Below are 17,669 nucleotides of genomic sequence, written 5' to 3'. Positions count from 1 at the left end.
GAATCAAAGTTTTGAATTATAGACTAGGAATAGAAGAAAGATATGATTAAACACGAAACAAGACATGATGAAACAAGACTAAACATGAAGTTGGTTAACAAGCAAAACAAACAAAGGCAGGCAAATATAGTACTCACATGACTAGACTCACATGACTAGACTATTTAAAAAATATTAAGCCAAAAGGGAAAATGCTGAAAGCATATTTACATATTGGATTTGATACAGGCATAAGGTTTATATCATGTAGTGTGTTAGAACGTACTTGATTTTACTCTGTGTGAAACTTCAGAATGCTGGTTTTCTGTGCTATGAAAAAGAGGTGCATATTACACTTTTTGCACATTACTTTGGGTGTTCTTGTGCTCCCAGGAACCCTGCACCTTCCCTTCTTGTCACACACTATTGGCCAGTGTGACGTATCATCCAAGTGGACAACCTGGTTAGGGGTGGGAGCCATGGGCCTTCTCCTCATACTGTTGGGAAACCCCACCACTGCTTTATGCTCTCTTCCTGGTGTCTTTTTTTTTTCATTCGCAAAAACTGTGTGCAGTTTGGGACTTGAAGTCATAAAGGCACATGTGGTCACTTCTTGTCATCCCACTGTCCACACAATCCCATCTGTAGATGAGCCAGCATGTCACCACTGGCATATCTATCAAATGAAAGACATAGCAGTTAAAGCAATCAGTGAATCCAACAAGTTGACACCTCCCTTGTGCTTACTGCATGTGGATACTGCTGCAGGGCATGTGACCTTGAATGGTTTTCTTTTGGAGTGTCCCATCTTTCAACATGTGATACAAGGTGAGCACCTATGTAACTACTGAGGAAAGTGACTGACCTGTTGTCATACAACTTTACTACATTCAGCTGGGTATCTCAAACATAGGCTGTTTTGTCTTGGATGGACCCATGGCCAGATCCTTTTAGATCAGCATCTGGTATAATGGAACTGTCTGACAAATGTTTACAATGCACCATACCCAAATGCCTTGCTGGGCCAACATGAACATCAATGAGAATGAGCTATACCAGCTGTTAAAGAATAGGTTGAAATGCCTGTTTTTCTGTATTGAATCAGCCAGGCATAGTAGTACATTTCCACTTGCCCCTACACATGGAAGCTCAGGTGAATAGACAGCTTTCCCAGTGTAAACTTCAAAACTGTGTAGAATGTCATCTGATCCAGCAAGGACCAGTATTTTGTAATCCCACTTTCTTGGTTTACTGGATAGGTATTGCTTCAGTTTGCTCTTGCCCTTAAACGGTATCATTTGTTCATCCACACTCAACATCTCACATATAGGAAGTTGTTTTATCTTATTTTATTTAGGAGAGGCTGAATCTTAGTCAGCCATATCTCATAGCTGATCATAGTCAGCCAATATCTTGTGGGCTGATCATTGTTGTTGCTAAAGGATAAAAATCTTGTGATGGCCTCCCAATGTGCAAGAGGCATCATGTCAGCAACTTGTGCAATGCGGCTTCTGTGGCTCCAAAACGTGGGGAGCTGGAAGACCGAATAACAACATGTGGAGCACAGTGCCAAAAACTGTTCAAGTTCTTCGATCGTAAGGTGAAGTGGCTTGGCAGGAATGCTCTGGATGCTGTACAGGTTTGACCAATTAACAATAAGCTCAAAGTCTTCAGAGAGAAGACTTTTGAAATATTGATATGGAGACAATTTCACCAGATGATGGAGGGATGTGTAACCATTCATGGTGTACTGGAATGGCAGTAGTGTAATGTTTTCCATTGAGGGGTCTTGGAAGGGCTACTGTCATCTTCAGACAGACTGTCATCTGTCTTTGTCTTTATCCTCACTAGTATGTCTATAAAATGTATATATAAAGTAAGTTTCCAATGCTAGTGATTACATACCAAGAATAACCACACCTTGATATTTGATCCCTACTTTGTATGCTGTCTGCTATATGAACATAAATTCCACTACTCCTGCTATCTGTCTCACTGTCCTCATTGTCATAATTGCCTAGCGGTCACGGGTGGCTTGCCATCCAGCAGGAAGGACATGCCCACTTTGGCTCAGGATCACAGCACACACCTGCACTGCTCCCAATCAACTTCATATTAGTCAAACTCACCTGTTCCACATTCCAATCCCTCTTTATTTAAACCCACAGGTCCCGGAAGACAACGCTGCTCATTAATGGTCTTATGACTGACGTATATGATGTAGCTCCACGTTGCCTCACAGATTATATTCTTATTTTTTTGTTCTACACTATGTGTGTGTACTGTGGAAAATAAAGAGCACTTCCAAGCAGCCTCATCTCTCGCTCCCTCTGTGTCGCCAATGTCACACTAGCATGACAATCATGCTCTTTTCTTCAAGAGAACCCCAGACCAATCTTATGTCCATTTTTCTGCCTAATGTTAAAATAATAAAAAATCAACACCAATATATTTTGAACATATATTGTACACAAATACATTGTGATATGTGAACACATTGTCAACAAAGATGTCCTTACAAAGTATCCCTTATTGCACCCACTCATTGCCCAGAGGCAATGAAAAGAAAAACTGAATTTCTGAACATGCAAAATAAAAAAAAAACTTTATAGAACTTGACAAAAGGCTTCTCTACATTTTCGTACATATACATTTTTTTTTAAAAAATCTACAGCTCATGTCATTTGAAATAAGGTTACCAATGCAAATAATCTTACCTTTTTCAAACAACACATTTCTTGTGTCCATGTATCAGGAAAGGAAGTCACGCCTTCAAATGATGCTTGGAAATTACTCTCACACTTTACTATTCTTTGATACTTTTTTTTAACCATTCTGATTGGTTGCAATCTTTACAAAAACATACTGGACATAGGGCTTAAGGAAACCTTCCATATCTCGAAGGCAACGCTGTGCAAGAGAGGCTTGACAAATTCAGTACCCACATATGAAGACTGAAATCTCTAGACAGAATGTCTCTTGTATGGCAGTCTTCCATGCCTGTTCCAGGAATTCCTGAGTGCCAGATAAGCTTGTAAATAATCTCATCAATGATGACTTGTAGTCTGGCAAGCATGTTTCCTGTAAAATGTAAGAGAAATTAATTGTTCACAAAAACATGTTTGATTAAAACTTATACTATATATAATTCAATATTAATTCCATGTCAAGATTGTCACAGTAAGTGAGTCGAGGCAGGACACAAGAGCTGAATAGAGCGACTTTTATCAAGGGCGAATCCATTAGAGATACTGGTACAAGGTTGAAAAGCCAGAGAAGTCATACAGAGAAACTAAATATGAATACATATAAAAGACAGGAACAGAAGAAAGATAAGCATGAAACAAGTCTAAACACAAAGTTGTTTAACAAGAAAATCTGGGAGTACACAACACATAAAGGGAAACCTGGTAATCAAAATGACCAACAAACAGGAGGAAGATACACAGGAGCAGAAACAGGATGACAAGACAGATGGCTGGACAAAGGATGGACAAAGGAGCTGGATAAAGGATCAAAGGGGTGCAGTGGCAGCAGGTAGCACCAGTCCAAAGGTCCAAAATATACTAGGAAAAATAACTACAAGCACTACAGAGCACACATCTAAAACAAAGGATTTCGCAATACCTCAGTGATCTATCAATTGCATGCTGTCTAGACAAATGGGACTTTAATGCACACCATGTTTTAAAAGAGCATGGGCAACTGAAATGCAGAGAGGGCAATACCTTAATGTGCCCAAACAGTTCTTTTTTAATTATCAGTGCTGCAGACCTTACATCCATACAGCTAAGAACTAAAATTGTTGTACTGGATAATTCTGTTATGAACTGCTCAACATGTGGCTTGCAAAGGCCACTAGACGTAACTCTTCAAGGCACTCTTGGTTAAGCACAGATAACCCTTCAAAGCCCACATCTACATGTAGAATGTTGGGTCAGCAAAGGCTAAGACAGCATTAGTGAGGCAATGCAGAATTCTTTGAAAGGGTTCCAGGCAGCTAGGACTCTACTGATCGCTGGCTCTGGCTCTGACTTTCGAAATAGTTTGGTTTTTCTTTGCTAGCAGTTTTGCTAGTGGGTAAGTAACTTCTGTCAAGGTCAGTCAAATGATGTGCAGAAAATGGAAAATAGATGAATAATTTGCTATAAAACATATATAATATCCACAGAACCCTAAAAAGGCTGGAGGAGCATAAGGTCTGAGGGAATTTTCCACTGGGCATCTTTTCAGGGTCAATAGCTATATCAGCCTGATACATGATGTGACAAAACTGACACTTGTCATTTCAGATTTTGAGTCCATATTCTTCCAAGTGATCCAGCACTTTGTTCCTCATGTTCCTCTAGAGTCAGGATAAAGACAATCAAGTCATCCAAATACACAAGACACTATAGCAGTTCATATCACTCACTGTACTCTCTATTAATCATTGAAAGGTGGTAGGGGCCCCAATGATTCCTTGTAGCATAGGCTCAAATTGAAAAAAATCTCAGGGGGGATATGAATGTAGCTTTCTCCTTGTCTGTTTCAACCATTGCAATCTGGGACCAGACACTTCTCAAATCCAACACAGAAAATCATCGCCTGCCTGTCAGGCAGTCCAAAGAATCATCTATCTGTGACACTGTGTAATGATGTGGATTGGTTTATTTAGCATTCACGAGTGAGTACACATCCAGATTTTGCTATTTCTCTTAGCTATGAAAATGGGTGAAGCTTAGGGGTTCCATGACTCTTTGATGATTTTTACCACAAGCAGTTCTTGTAGATCACAATGAATGTCATCAGTATCAGCTAGAGCAAGCCTTCAGGATTGTTCAGAGTCTGTGTTCCACCCCTGTTGCTAAACCAACGTCACATTTCTCTACTGAGAACATCCTGGGTTTTACTGAGAGGTTCTGTGTAATTCTCTTCCTCAATTCAGAAGGGATAACTACAAGAGAGGGAAAGTTCAGGATCAATTTTTTTTTTTTTTTTTTTTGGGGGGGGGGGGGGGGGGGGGGGGTCTTTCTGGACCTCTGTAACTACATCATTCATGGATCTTGTCATGTTCCCTTGGGAATAATCCCCTTGCACCAGTTTCTGAGTAGAGACATTTCTGTTTCACTAATGTATAAAATAAAACAACTGAATAAAGCCTCATGCAAATTTGAAGTGGCTATTTACTCTCACTGGTTACAGCCACAATTGCAGAGTTATATATTAGTCACCCACATGGTCATAGCTTCCTGTTGGCAAAACAAATGCAAGAAGACAAATATTTTTCAGAAATATTACAGAAAACTTTCAAGTAGTCATTTTGGGAAAGAAGGAAAAATTCTGTGCATGTTGTGAATGTTGTGAAATCAAGGTCAGTTAATCTTTAATCATTTAACCTTCTTTAAACATTTTTGATATCTGCTTTAAAAATAATTGATCTCTTCCCAACAAGTTATTTTTTCCTGGTGGAATCTGCAACTGGATGTAGGTTTAGACTCCTAGTTTCTTAAGCATTCTTTGCAATTTCTATACACCCTCATACAATCCTCACCATCACACACACCTCCCCATCATGTCACATATCCATTCAGTTGATTTTTTACCGTCAATTTGCATTTCTGTTGCCTATATCGACATGTTTAGTGCTGAAGCAATAAAAAAAAACACTTGAATGGAAACGTAGCCACAGCCACACCCACTCACCTTCTCCTGAATACTAATGAAGCCCAAAGTCACACCCACTCACCCTCCTGAATAATAATGATGCGCAGTCACACCCACTCACCTTCCCCTGAATACTAATAATGACCACAGCCACACCCACTCACCTTCCCATGAATACTAATGATGCCCACAGCCACACCCACTCACCTTCCCCTGAATACTAATGATGCATCTGTCTCCACTTTACACACAGGCATTTAAACCCATAGTTCCCACTCCTGCAGTGCTTCATGTTAGCTCATTCTTGTGCTCTCACTATGCCATTCCTCAGTATGCCATTTCTACACCTTCTGCTTTGATAATTAATCTCCATCCAACTTGTCATTCATTACCTTGTTCTGGTTCTTTAGATTTTGTTTCTGTTTATTAATTAAGATATTGTTTAACTCACGCTTCACCTGTGAATCTTTGGAAGATGTCACAGAACACAAAGCATATTGTAATAGGAGCAGTGAGTTTGAGCTCACAAGAAGCCCTCCAATTGCCTTTGATCAAGAGACTATCAAGCCATTGTGAGCCAGTTTTGCAAGGTGTTTGACCATCTGAAGAAGTGGAGAGCATGAGGTTGTTCCCTTCTCAGGCTGAGACAGGGCAACAGGACAGCTCTGGATTATGCAGTCAAGTTCCAGGCTCTGGCCACTGCCAGCTGAAGGAACAAGGAGGCCCTGGTAACAGTGTTCATGGAGGTTCAGGCTGAATGGGCTGAGAAGAGCAAGAAGTTTGAACGAGGTTATTGACAGAGCCATATCCTACGACTGTCTTATGGACATAAAGCAATAGGCTCTATGTTCCCCGTGAGATGGGAAACCCAGTCTCCAGTATCTGGCTTTCTTTTCAGTAATGCTGAACCTATGTAGCTGCGCAGAACACATCAGCCATCAGACTAGGTAAAACCTCTGTCTACTTTGTGGTGCTGTTGCCCACACTTGGCCGACATGCCCTCTGAGTCTTCCACTAGCCCGGTAAGTGAAAACCTTTTTGGTTTCAGCAATAATTTATTCCAGAGCCAACTTTATGGACATTACTTTGACCAGGGCTTTCTAGGATGACTCCATTCTCCTGCCATCTTCTCCTTCTGTGCAGACCCTGGACGATAGACCAATGGGGAAAGGAACTGTCCAGTACTGCACAGCATCCATCACACTAGTGCCTTCCACACAGAAACCATCCCCTTCCTACTCATACACTTGCCATCATATCCCATCACAATCATACATTATCTCCTGGTCTCTATTTTCACATCCAACTGCTTATATACACTTAGACTACCCCTTCCTGGTTGTACCTTTGAGTGTTTCTTCAGGGTGTGCACTTAGTAACCCCTGCTCTCCCCAAAGATCTTGCAGTGGTATTTAGTGCATTCCAAGCTACACCTCTCCCCCCTCACAGACCCATGCACTGTGACATAAATCTTCCTAACAACCCCAGTCCATCCAGGATAAGCATTTTCCTCTCACTCAGAAAGAACCCACAGCCATGACTCAATATATCAATGAATCCTTCCATCAAGGTTTCATCCAGCACTCCACCAGCCTCAGTTTCTTCTTTGTGCAAAAGGATAGCAGATTACAACTGTGCATTACCACGATCTCAACTCTACAACAGTGAAATATCTCTTTCCTCTCCCTTTAGTCCCATTTGCTCTACATTTTAGAGTCACTAGAGTGCTCACAAAGCTGGACCTCAGAAGCACCTACAACCTTGTAAGAATAGTGGAAGAAGATGAAATGAAAACAGGATTTAGCACAACTTCTGGATACTATGAATACCGGGTTATGCTATATGGCTACATTAACCCTCCTTCGACATTCCAGGCCTTTAATAATGATGACCTTCATGACTTCCTGGGTAGATTTGTCATTGTGTACATAGACATTTTAATCTATTTGACAAACACATTCAGCATGTGTGACAGGTGTTGGCCATGCTCATCAAGAACAAACCAATTAATAAGGCAAAGAACACCCCATATAAATACTGCATATCACTAAACACCAAAACCTCATCTCAGCTGTACAGCACAATGAAAAGAATATGAGGTTGGTACGCTTTGTTGTATTAGAGGTTAGACAATTTAGTTATTGAAAGATCAATGAATTTCAAGCTAAGTATATGATGACTGTGATCTAAAGCTCATAAGGATTATGCAGAACAACACTTCAGAAATATAGTAGTGGCTCAGTGAGAACTTTTGTATGGCCAAGGGACAGTTTGTATTCCCAAAGAAATCCTGTGATCGGATGCAGGCAGGTCAAGCAAGACATGCCAAAATTGCACATAAAGTGAGGGTCTTGTATGGAGAAATATGCCAAAATACATCCTAACCTGATAGTAATGGAACATTAAGCTTACAGTCCTTGAAAGCCTGCCATACTTATAAGGTATACTGGCACCAGAGGTTTGGCAGAAGGTCCTTTGAGAGACAGTAGCAATGAGAGATTGGAAGCGATAGAAGAGCAGTTTCTAGAAGAAAATGGGAGGTCCCATCATAAACACAAACACCATGTCTTGGAAAAAGTTTAGTTAATTTTAAGAGGCTTGAAAAAGATATTACATTTTCATGGAGGATTGCAGAAAAGCAGAATTTTTGCTCTTTAATGATTGTGATGAATCAAACACAATATGTCCAGTAATAAGGACTAACAAAGAGTTGGCTTGATTCTGTTTACTGTTCCATTTCAGGGACCCAAAAGTAAGTTGTGTTGAATTCAGGTATTTAATGTGTAGCAGAAAAGGCAAGGGTGCATCTTGGGGCAAAATACATAAAAATAACATTGTTTATTTTTGGGCCGGTTTTAGAGGATCCATTAAACGTAGGTTCTCGTAATAAACCACATTAAATACGCTGCCTTGAAAGTTGAAGGTCATCTTTTATTGCACAATAAAAGATCACATACCATGGTTTGAATTGTGTGATTGGTCCATATGGGAATACAGGAGCCATTCAGTAACAAACAAGTAAACAAAAAACAAAAGCAAAAAAACAAACAAACCAAAAAAAACAAACAAAAAAAAACAAACAAAAAACCCCTAATAACCACACTCAATGCTGTGGATTTTCAGATCATTCTTTTTTAAAATTTTTTATTTATTTTATTTTTTTTATTTTTTTTGTAGCATCATAATCCCATGTACAGTGGACTTCATTGTAACTAAGAGTTTACAGTACTTTCACTTAGTGAGCACTGGCCATTACTTAATGAACTGCGTTCTAACTATTCCACTTGCAAGCAGCCAAAGAACAGAACTTCTGAGCATGCATAAAGTCTGTGCTCTTTAGCCAGACTGAACATTTACAAACTTATATATCTAAACCGCAGAACTCAGACTTGAGTTTTAACGTGTTCATTTTGGTTGTAGGGGGCCAGACATAGGAAAGTCTATCTGTGTAGCTTACTGGTCTATACCTTATGGAACTGGATGGGCCTTCATTAGCATGTCTAAGCACGCAAGCACATTCACGGTATGACAGTTAATAGCAAAACCTGCCAATGTCCCCCTGTATGTGCATATTTGATAGAAGCTGATTTATAACTGAGGCTGAATGAAAATGTACTGAACCCACAGCTGAGGTGCACTTTTATTAGGCCGGGCTGCATTGTGAACTTGCATCTCTAACTTTATAATAAAGGGAAGGCCACAGGAAACCAAAGATGTGTACATAGCCTTTCTTTTTCTCCATTACAACTGAAATACATGTTTATGCTACACTTGTCCCCAAAGGAGCCTATAAGGAGATTCACTGTATGCAAAACCGTGCCACACAGTAGCCATCTGAATATCAAGGTGTGGCCGGCATGGCCAGCATTTCAGTTACTAGAATATTTTAGCCTTTATGGAAGAAAAACCAGTACACTGTAACAACAGACATTCCATGACAGGAGAACACCCAAAGTCTACTGACAGTAACTTTTTATGTACATGTTGCAATACAGAGACAGATAACAACTGGCAAGACAATGGATTACAATAAATAGAAAAACTAATGAACTGAAATTGATCTGACTTTTTGATAAATTACAAAGTATCAACACAGAGACAGACACCTTGGAAAACTCAGTGTTATCATGACATGGAACTTGAATAAATACTCATTGACCTTCAGTTGAACCCATATACTGCGCCAAGCAGACATTTCAAGTTTTTACATGAAGAGTTCTGAAATTGGCTGGGACTGGAGCAATTTTGAACTGTATATATGTATTCTGACCATACATATTCCAACAAAAGGTCTATTTTAAGAAAGTAAGTAACCACCAATTTCATAGTCTCAGGAGGTTTACTGTATATACTTGTTTATGTACAATGCTTTCTCTGAAGTGTCACAGAGAAGGCCTCATGTACTGGTCATAAAACAACGCTTGTTAGAAAGCATGGAGGAAAAGTTAGTTTACTGAAATTACAAGTTTGTTTATATAAGTTAATTCACAAATTGTTAATTGTAATAAAAGAAAATTATAGAATCATTGATTGTATTACTTATGATTTCAGGATAACTAATCAGTGAAACATGATTGGTTAAGTGGCACATAAAGAAAATGTCATAATTTTGTGCTTTAAAAGTCTGTTGAGAAAGATGCTCTTGGGCAGGTAACTGTGGTTCCCCCTAGCTGTTGAAATCTTTTTTTAAAGGGGGGGGGGGGGGGGGGGGGGGGGGCTTGGGGACCTGTAGCTACATTGATTTTTTTTTTTATTGTTTTAGTCAGTACTTCCTGGATTTTGCTATGCTTTCTTATGCTACCTTGGTTATACCCTCAGGAGATCACCGTTATCTAGAAGGCTGACTTAAGTTTCCGTTCCTCCTGAGTTTTCACTTTCATTAATGGGTCAAATAGCAATAATGCAAAAAATAAAAATAAATCAGGTAAGAACTGAACTCTTGCCCCGATGGAATGGCTATTATATGGCATGTTAAAGCAAAAAACTAGTTTTAGTTGTAATTTTGGATGGGAAATTTTGTTTACGATGTTGGTCATCACATGTAGAGAGTATGAATGGTTTGACTGGTTCAGTGTCCACGGTAACGGATTATTTACTAGGATCTACTGGACTATTATGAGGAAACAATGCCTTAATCAATTTAAAAACTTTTGACTGATTCTGCACAGGGGAGCAGATATTTGCAAAGCGCCTGGGGGTGGGGGGTGTGGGGATGACTGCACTGAAAACTGATGACCATGAACATGCACCTTTTAGAGGCCAGTATCTATACAACCAATCGAGATATTGATTGTGAGTGCTTCTCATTGTAAAACATGACAGTGATCAATTTGACACACTGCCCAGCATAGAGGTGTAACATGTTTAAAATCCTTTAAAAGGTTAAATAAGGCAAAGTGATTTGAACATAAACTAAAGTAGATGAAAGAAAAAAAAATATTTGGTGAATGTTTGGCAAAGCAAAAAAGAAAATAAATTACAATTTAGAGTCACAAATAATGACAAGGCAACAACAAAATGCAACAGTAAAAGGGGATTGGTTATTGACAAAAAACATAAGGTAGATGTTTTACATACGTCAAAGTCCTCTACAGGAAGTGACGTGTAAGCATGCGCATGCGTCCACACAAACACACGCAGACAAACAGAAAAAATAAAATAAGACAGATTACAGTTCCAGGTAAACATTCGCAAAAGGACTGTGCAAAATGTTTTCACATCAGAAAACAAGGGAGAAAAGTGAATTCGAGGAACTTATGCTATGAGAAATATGAAAATGAATGATTAAAAAAAAAAAACCCCTCCCAAAACAAACAAACAAACACAGAAAGACACCCTGTCATGAGATATGGGGAAAAACGGTGAACAAAAAGTCTTGTGTATCCACCTAGTGTACAGTATAGTAAATACAAGAAACACCAGCACTGATTTTAGTTTCTCCCAATATGCAACGTGTCAGCAAGAGGAGAGAGTGTGCTTGTAAACAAAAATAACAGCAATATACAGATAGATTTACATGTTTAAAAAAATCTTGATAGGTACTATTCTACAGTATTTTCAGATGCATCAGAGGAGTCAAGATCTTTGAAACTATTTTCTAGAACAAGGCCCTTTGTCCCAGAGACTAGTGGGCCCAGTAGTTCTCCTCTTCACCCCTGTGACCTTTACTGCACATGTGGGACAAAACATGGGATCTGACATTTTAATCAGTTCTCATTGTATTCATAACAATAAGATGTCCAAACACATTCTTCATTAGAACAGCTCTATACATGTGATGAGATCCTCTAAGAGTTGATGCGTTTTCTCCCATACTGCTAAATCCTAAGCATTCTGGATTCCAAGCTCACCTATGGCACTAGCAATTTGCCCCTGCAGCCTATTTTTATTGGTCCTTTAAGTGCAGACCACCTCTGGAGTGTTAATAAGGGCATAATTTCAAAGTGTCTTTGTGGGAGTCTCTTAAAAAAAAGTAAATCTGGATTGTTCTTTGCTTTCACTTTCAAGCAGTGTTTTTTTCTTCTTAAGGTTCCATTGCACTCAACATGTTGCACTTATGTATAGCTTTTTACAGACTCGTATTTAAATGTTTTGCATTTATACTTTCCACTAGAATGAACACAGAGCAGCAAGCAACTAAGGATGGAGCTGTGGTCCATCAAAAGGGTAACAGCAGCAATTCTGCAAAGAATCCACCTATGGGAAGTGGGTGTTTGATATAAACTTGTGTTTATAAGTATTTATATGGACAACATAATCAATTGTACACGTAGGAGCATGTTCTCTATGTGACCCTGTAAATACCATAAATTAAAGACAAAACATCCCAATTTCAACACCTACCCTTTACCATAACTCTTTTGCTGTAATGTAAAAGTATGTGGAGGTATGAGAGAGCGGGGATCATTACGATGTTTCCTTTGTCAATGCCAACGCCAAGCTAAGCGTGTCCTTCACTCCCAGGTCTTCTCCCAGGCCCACTCCCATGATGCAACAATAATATCCTTACACTAAAACTGATGTGGACTGAGCACCCATGTGGTAACAGGAATAGTAAGCGTGGGCATGCTATTAACATCTGGTATTTTCAGCAAACTCCTGAAGGGGAGAAGGTTATATCACCTTTTCTTGATTAGGTAGCAGATCTATAAACATTAACAAGGGGATAATCAAAGTTCTTTACACAAACTTTTACCAACACAACACACAATGGTACTGTTGATTAGGAGGGCGCAGAGTCTAAAGCACATCTTCCGTTATATCCAAGCCTTTGTCCTCGGGCTTAGGCACCCTGGACTCTGTTACTCCCTCGATCTCTCCTTCCCTTCCTTCTACTGCTTTCTCAACCTCAGTGCTCTCATCTGCATTGATCTCATGTGGAAGGTCACAGCTGTTGTGACCTCCAACCTCAGTGGTGTCCACAGAAAGCAGAGCTTTCTCCAGCCTGGCCTCCTCGCTCTTGCTCTCAGGCGCCTGTTCACTCCTCAACCCTTTCATCTCGCCACCCTCCACTTCTGAGCTGCCACCACCTCCCTCCACCCCACCTTCATCCCTGGCTTTCTTCCTCTTCCTCTTGGGGCTGCCAGTACTATCTGCCGTCTGCATCGCCGGAAGTGCCATGATGCTGCCATGCGGCAGGAACATGTGCGGATACAGCAATCCGTGGGACATTCCTGGGATCAAGAAAGGGTTAAAGGTCAAGTGGCTCCCAGTGCTCGTAATGCTAACACTACTGCTTGTGGCTGGGGGGCTGGGGGTGACGGTGACAGCAGCTGCCAGTTTTCTCTCGTCCTCTCCTTGCGGTCGTGTGTCTGCGTTCCATCTCTCAGTGCTGGACTCAGGGCTACCTCTGTCGGAGGGAGCGGCTGGACTGGAGTTGTCCCCTCGGCTGGGACTTAAGGCAGAGGATGTGGAGGTCACCGTTGTCGTGCTGGAGGTGGTGGCAGCCGTTGTCGCCATGGAGGCCGCTGTGGATGGCGGTTGGTTCATCATCCCGGTGATGTGAGTTCCGTACATGGGTGGCTGCACCGCAGGCATACTATGAAGCATCATGGGCAGCATCCCCAGCCCATTCTTAGCATCTTCTCCAGGGACAGCAGCAGCAGCAAAACCATGAGGGAACCCCATAAGCCCAGTGATCGGAATGCCAGGAACGTTGCGAAGGTTGGGTAAACCGACCAGGTCCATGCTACCAATGAGCCCACCATTCATAAAGAGTGGTCCCATGCTGGCAGGCAGCTCAGGAGCTTTGGGCATCTCACTGCGGGGCCGCCTGCCTCTCCTACGTGCGCCAGGGTCGCGATTCACTGGCTCAGTGAGAATACGAGTGAACTTTCCTTCTGGGAGGAAACCCTGGTGCACAGAAAGTGATATCTTTTTATCATACAACATAAGAAAGGTCACTTTAAGGATAGGATCGTGTCTTAAACATACAAAACTTTGTGTTTGACCACATAATGTTATAATATTCAAGAACATTCCGCATGTTATTAGATGAATACCCACCGAGTGCTTCACCACATCTGCCCAGTCCGGAGCCACGTAGTATTCGGAGTTTGCATCTAGCCATCGAGAGAGCTCTTTAATGGCTGGGGCCATAGCCCCACCCAGCTAGGACAAGAGCAATTAAAGCAATTAAGTCAAGGCTGTCATTAATTAAATTAAATTAAATTAAATTTGACTTAAAATTGTTCGGGCAAGCGTGTACTATTCTTACCCTGCGTCCTGTGCTCCTATGCACGACAGGAACTCTCTCCTCTCCGGTCAGGGAGTTCACATCTAGCTTCGTGGGGTCTTTACAGCGGTGCCTTCTCTGTTTTGGACGCTCTGCAAAACTGGGCAACATGCCTGCAGGCTGAGACTGACAGATGAAGGAGGTCCAAGTAAGGGATAAGAACAAAAAACACTTCAGCTCCTCCCAACTCAAGAACAAGCACAACAACAACAACAACAACAACAACAACAACAAATATTTATTTGTATAGCAAATTCAAATAAACACATTTTATTGAAATAAATTGCTTTATGTAACTTTATTTTTTAATAATATAAGCTTAATCATTTACAAATAAATAATTTACAATAAATCACTCTGAATTGTCACTTTGTTTATAAAGTTCTATACAAATAAATTTGCCTTTCCTTGCTTTAGAGTTAAGCACATTAGCATTTTTAGCAAGTATTCCTCCATTTGAAAAATCTTGCACTATTCCCTGCCCATGAAACCATTTTAAACTCAAATGACTGACCGAAGGAAAGGCAGGCAGCTCCAATCTGTAGCTGGGGTTCTGTCTGAGCCATTCCATCATGCCTTTACTGGCTGCCTCTCTGTCCACACTTGTGGTCAGGGGCTCTGGGGGAGGAGGTGCTGAAGGGGGAGCTGAAGGGCAATCAGGCTGAGAGGACGTGGAAGAGACAATGGGGTGACTGATACTCTCTGGTCGTCCCTGCAAATGATAACCCCCCCCCAAAAAAACAAAACAAAACAAAAAACACAGTTTGGCTGGTTATTGTTTTACCTGCCAGTATCCATTTCACTACCCAATTCCTTCCTTCAAACCATGTAGCTCTATGTCTCTTACCTGTTGTTCAGATAAGTGTATGCCTCCTCCTTTCATGAATCCGAGGTCAGTAGCTTCCACATTTCTTCTTCTCCCTCTTCTCCTCCTCATTATCGAGTCATCACGACGAAGGCTACCATTAACAATCTGACCTGTAACGGGGTGTATAAGGCCCGCTTGCAAAATGCCAGCCATATCCAATCCCATTGAGCTCTGCATGGAACTCAAGCCAGACATCTTATGAGCTGCTGATTGGACAGCATGAGTCATGTGACCTACAGTCTCCCCACCTATTGCAAGTTCAGTTGGCTTGGACAGGTCCATGGCTGCTTCCTGCCAGCCATTGAGAAGGAGGGTGCCTCCACGATTGGGAACGCCAACTTGGATTTTTTCTCCAAGATGACTTGGTTTAGCAAGAACCTCCGCCTCAAACTCAAATCCACGCCTTGGACGCTTGAGCTCGGGAAGAAATGCAGGAGTCACCAGCCGCTCCTGTCAGGCAAAAGTGCGAGTGAGAAAGGTACAAAAACAGGAAGGTAGTCAATGTCAAATGTATTTTCACTTTTGCTTCTGCAGTTTCAGTGCTTTAAAGGGAATAACAGCATGATTTGATTACAACTTTTTTTTTTAAAGGACATAAACAGATCTTCCGTAACACCAGCTGGTTTCACACTGTTTGTGGAAACTCACTGCTGTGCTTTAAAACATATTATCTTTAAGGGGATGTGTGGCACAAACACAAATTTTCATTGCACACAGTTCTGAGTTCAGTATGGATGAAGTGCCAAGCCAGTCCATGCACAGGGTAATCTGAAGTTCAAATCATGTCAGATTTTGTGCAATGCTTTACATTTTGAAAATACTTCCATTTAGCCAATTATTTGCATTTTCCTGGCGTGTGTTATTAGCCAAATTTAGTCGAAAATCAGGACTTTAGGTCAGCCAGGAAAAACAATCAAGGCCCAAGTCCTATGTATCTGTTCACCCTGCACTTTGTTATACATTTGAAAATCTCGAAGCGGTTACCTTGTGTATACGGGGTATGGAATGGGGGATGCTGAAGTTCAGGTTCTGAGGTAGAGGCATTCTGGCAGGCAGGAACCCTGCCCTTGGTTGGGTACTGTTGGGCATGCACGTATTGGCTGTCGAGCTGGGAGACTCGTACTGCTGAGTGGAGGAAGGCCACTTCCCCTTTAGTACAGCATGGCAAATGCTATCAATACGGTTGATGACTACTCTGTCCTGTAGAGGTTAAAGAAATTGAATAAAAATACAGTGATAACAACTTGAGGGAAATTAGCACTTTCTGTAACCTTAGAACACATGGTACCTTGGGCCATTCAGAGAATGAGTAGAGGGCTTTTTCCTGTAGAAGTTGGGCTATGGTTGGCTCCCTTACATCATGGAGACTGTCTGCCATCTCACATATCGGTGGAGCAAACCGCGGGGCCTCAATGAAACCATCTCCCAAAAGAGCTAAAATCATATAGAGTTCAACATGCCAAAACCGATTAAATAAAAATAAGCTAATTACTGGTTAAACTAAATTGTATTGAAACATAGCAATTGTTTAATTTAAGATGTTGACAGTAAATGTCAAAAACATCAAATATTGTGTCACTTTCCATATACTTGCAAACTGTATTGTATAATGAGGGTAGCAAGATGTATAAACCTGTATCATAAACTAAGGCCTCATAGTAAATGCAGGAACTAGTCTAAAATCTAAAACAACACAAAATATAACCAGGAAGTATACCATATGTGTCTTAATTTAACATATTTCAAAAAATGTTCCAGACTGACCATATCAGTTTTACTTCATGTTCTCAGGAAGTGCCACCCTGCCAATAGTGTGCAATACCAGCTTACAATATGAAATTCTGTGGATTCGAACAACTGGTGTGGCCCTATTTGAAAAATCAGTTAAGGAAAAGGTCCAAACCAAGCACCAATTATTTATTAATTTTTAGCATTTGGCACACTTGCATTTTTATCAGTACGACAGTATAGGGCTCAAACTCTTGACCTTGGTTTTGCCAGCAAGTTGATCTATCTCCACTATTACGTGAGAGACAGGAGCACAACTTTTCAACTGAGAGATGTCTATTGAGGAAACAGCCTATTTTTTAACATGATTGTCACAAACAGGATTATCACTTCAATCATCTTAATTCTCCAATGGAGCATGATGGATGAAGGATGAAGACATTTTGAATGTAAAGCACTTGCATACAGCAATTAGTTTAACAAAGTAACTACATATTTGTGTGCTTTTATAATTCAGCAGTTGCTGATAATTAGCTAATGTGTATCACACAAGCCATCTTAGACATAATTTCCATCTGTAGTAACAGTGTGCTTGATATGTAATGAAATATTCTATGAATATGCCAACTTGATACATTTATTAACTAAAATGTGCTCTTTCCAATGGCATGAATTATTTTATGGCAAACTTTGTCACACATGAACCTTTTTCAG

General features: G+C 40.6%; 1 protein-coding gene across 3 annotated transcripts in view; it reads right to left on the bottom strand.

Annotated features, from left to right (window-relative positions):
* Window positions 1-12,227: 12,227 nt before the first annotated feature.
* chd6 (chromodomain helicase DNA binding protein 6) overlaps window positions 12,228-17,669 on the bottom strand; it is a 36,712-nt gene continuing 31,270 nt past the window's right edge. For 2 of the 3 annotated variants that reach the window (XM_027004982.2, XM_027004983.2), the window contains exons 32-38: window positions 16,516-16,661; window positions 16,212-16,427; window positions 15,207-15,677; window positions 14,874-15,071; window positions 14,342-14,485; window positions 14,131-14,235; window positions 12,228-13,977 (exon numbers count right to left, since the gene is read on the bottom strand). In XM_027004982.2, coding sequence (XP_026860783.2) covers window positions 12,865-13,977; window positions 14,131-14,235; window positions 14,342-14,485; window positions 14,874-15,071; window positions 15,207-15,677; window positions 16,212-16,427; window positions 16,516-16,661 — 2,393 coding nt within the window. In that variant the 3' untranslated portion in view covers window positions 12,228-12,864. The remainder of the gene's footprint in view (window positions 13,978-14,130; window positions 14,236-14,341; window positions 14,486-14,873; window positions 15,072-15,206; window positions 15,678-16,211; window positions 16,428-16,515; window positions 16,662-17,669) is intronic. The other variant, XM_027004984.2, reaches the window with a different exon arrangement.

This window comes from Electrophorus electricus, chromosome 3 (genome assembly GCF_013358815.1).
Source record: "Electrophorus electricus isolate fEleEle1 chromosome 3, fEleEle1.pri, whole genome shotgun sequence".
In the NCBI taxonomy this organism is placed as follows: Eukaryota; Metazoa; Chordata; class Actinopteri; order Gymnotiformes; family Gymnotidae; genus Electrophorus; species Electrophorus electricus.
The sequence above is the reverse complement of the archived record's forward strand: the minus strand, read 5'-3'. Positions and strand labels throughout refer to the sequence as shown.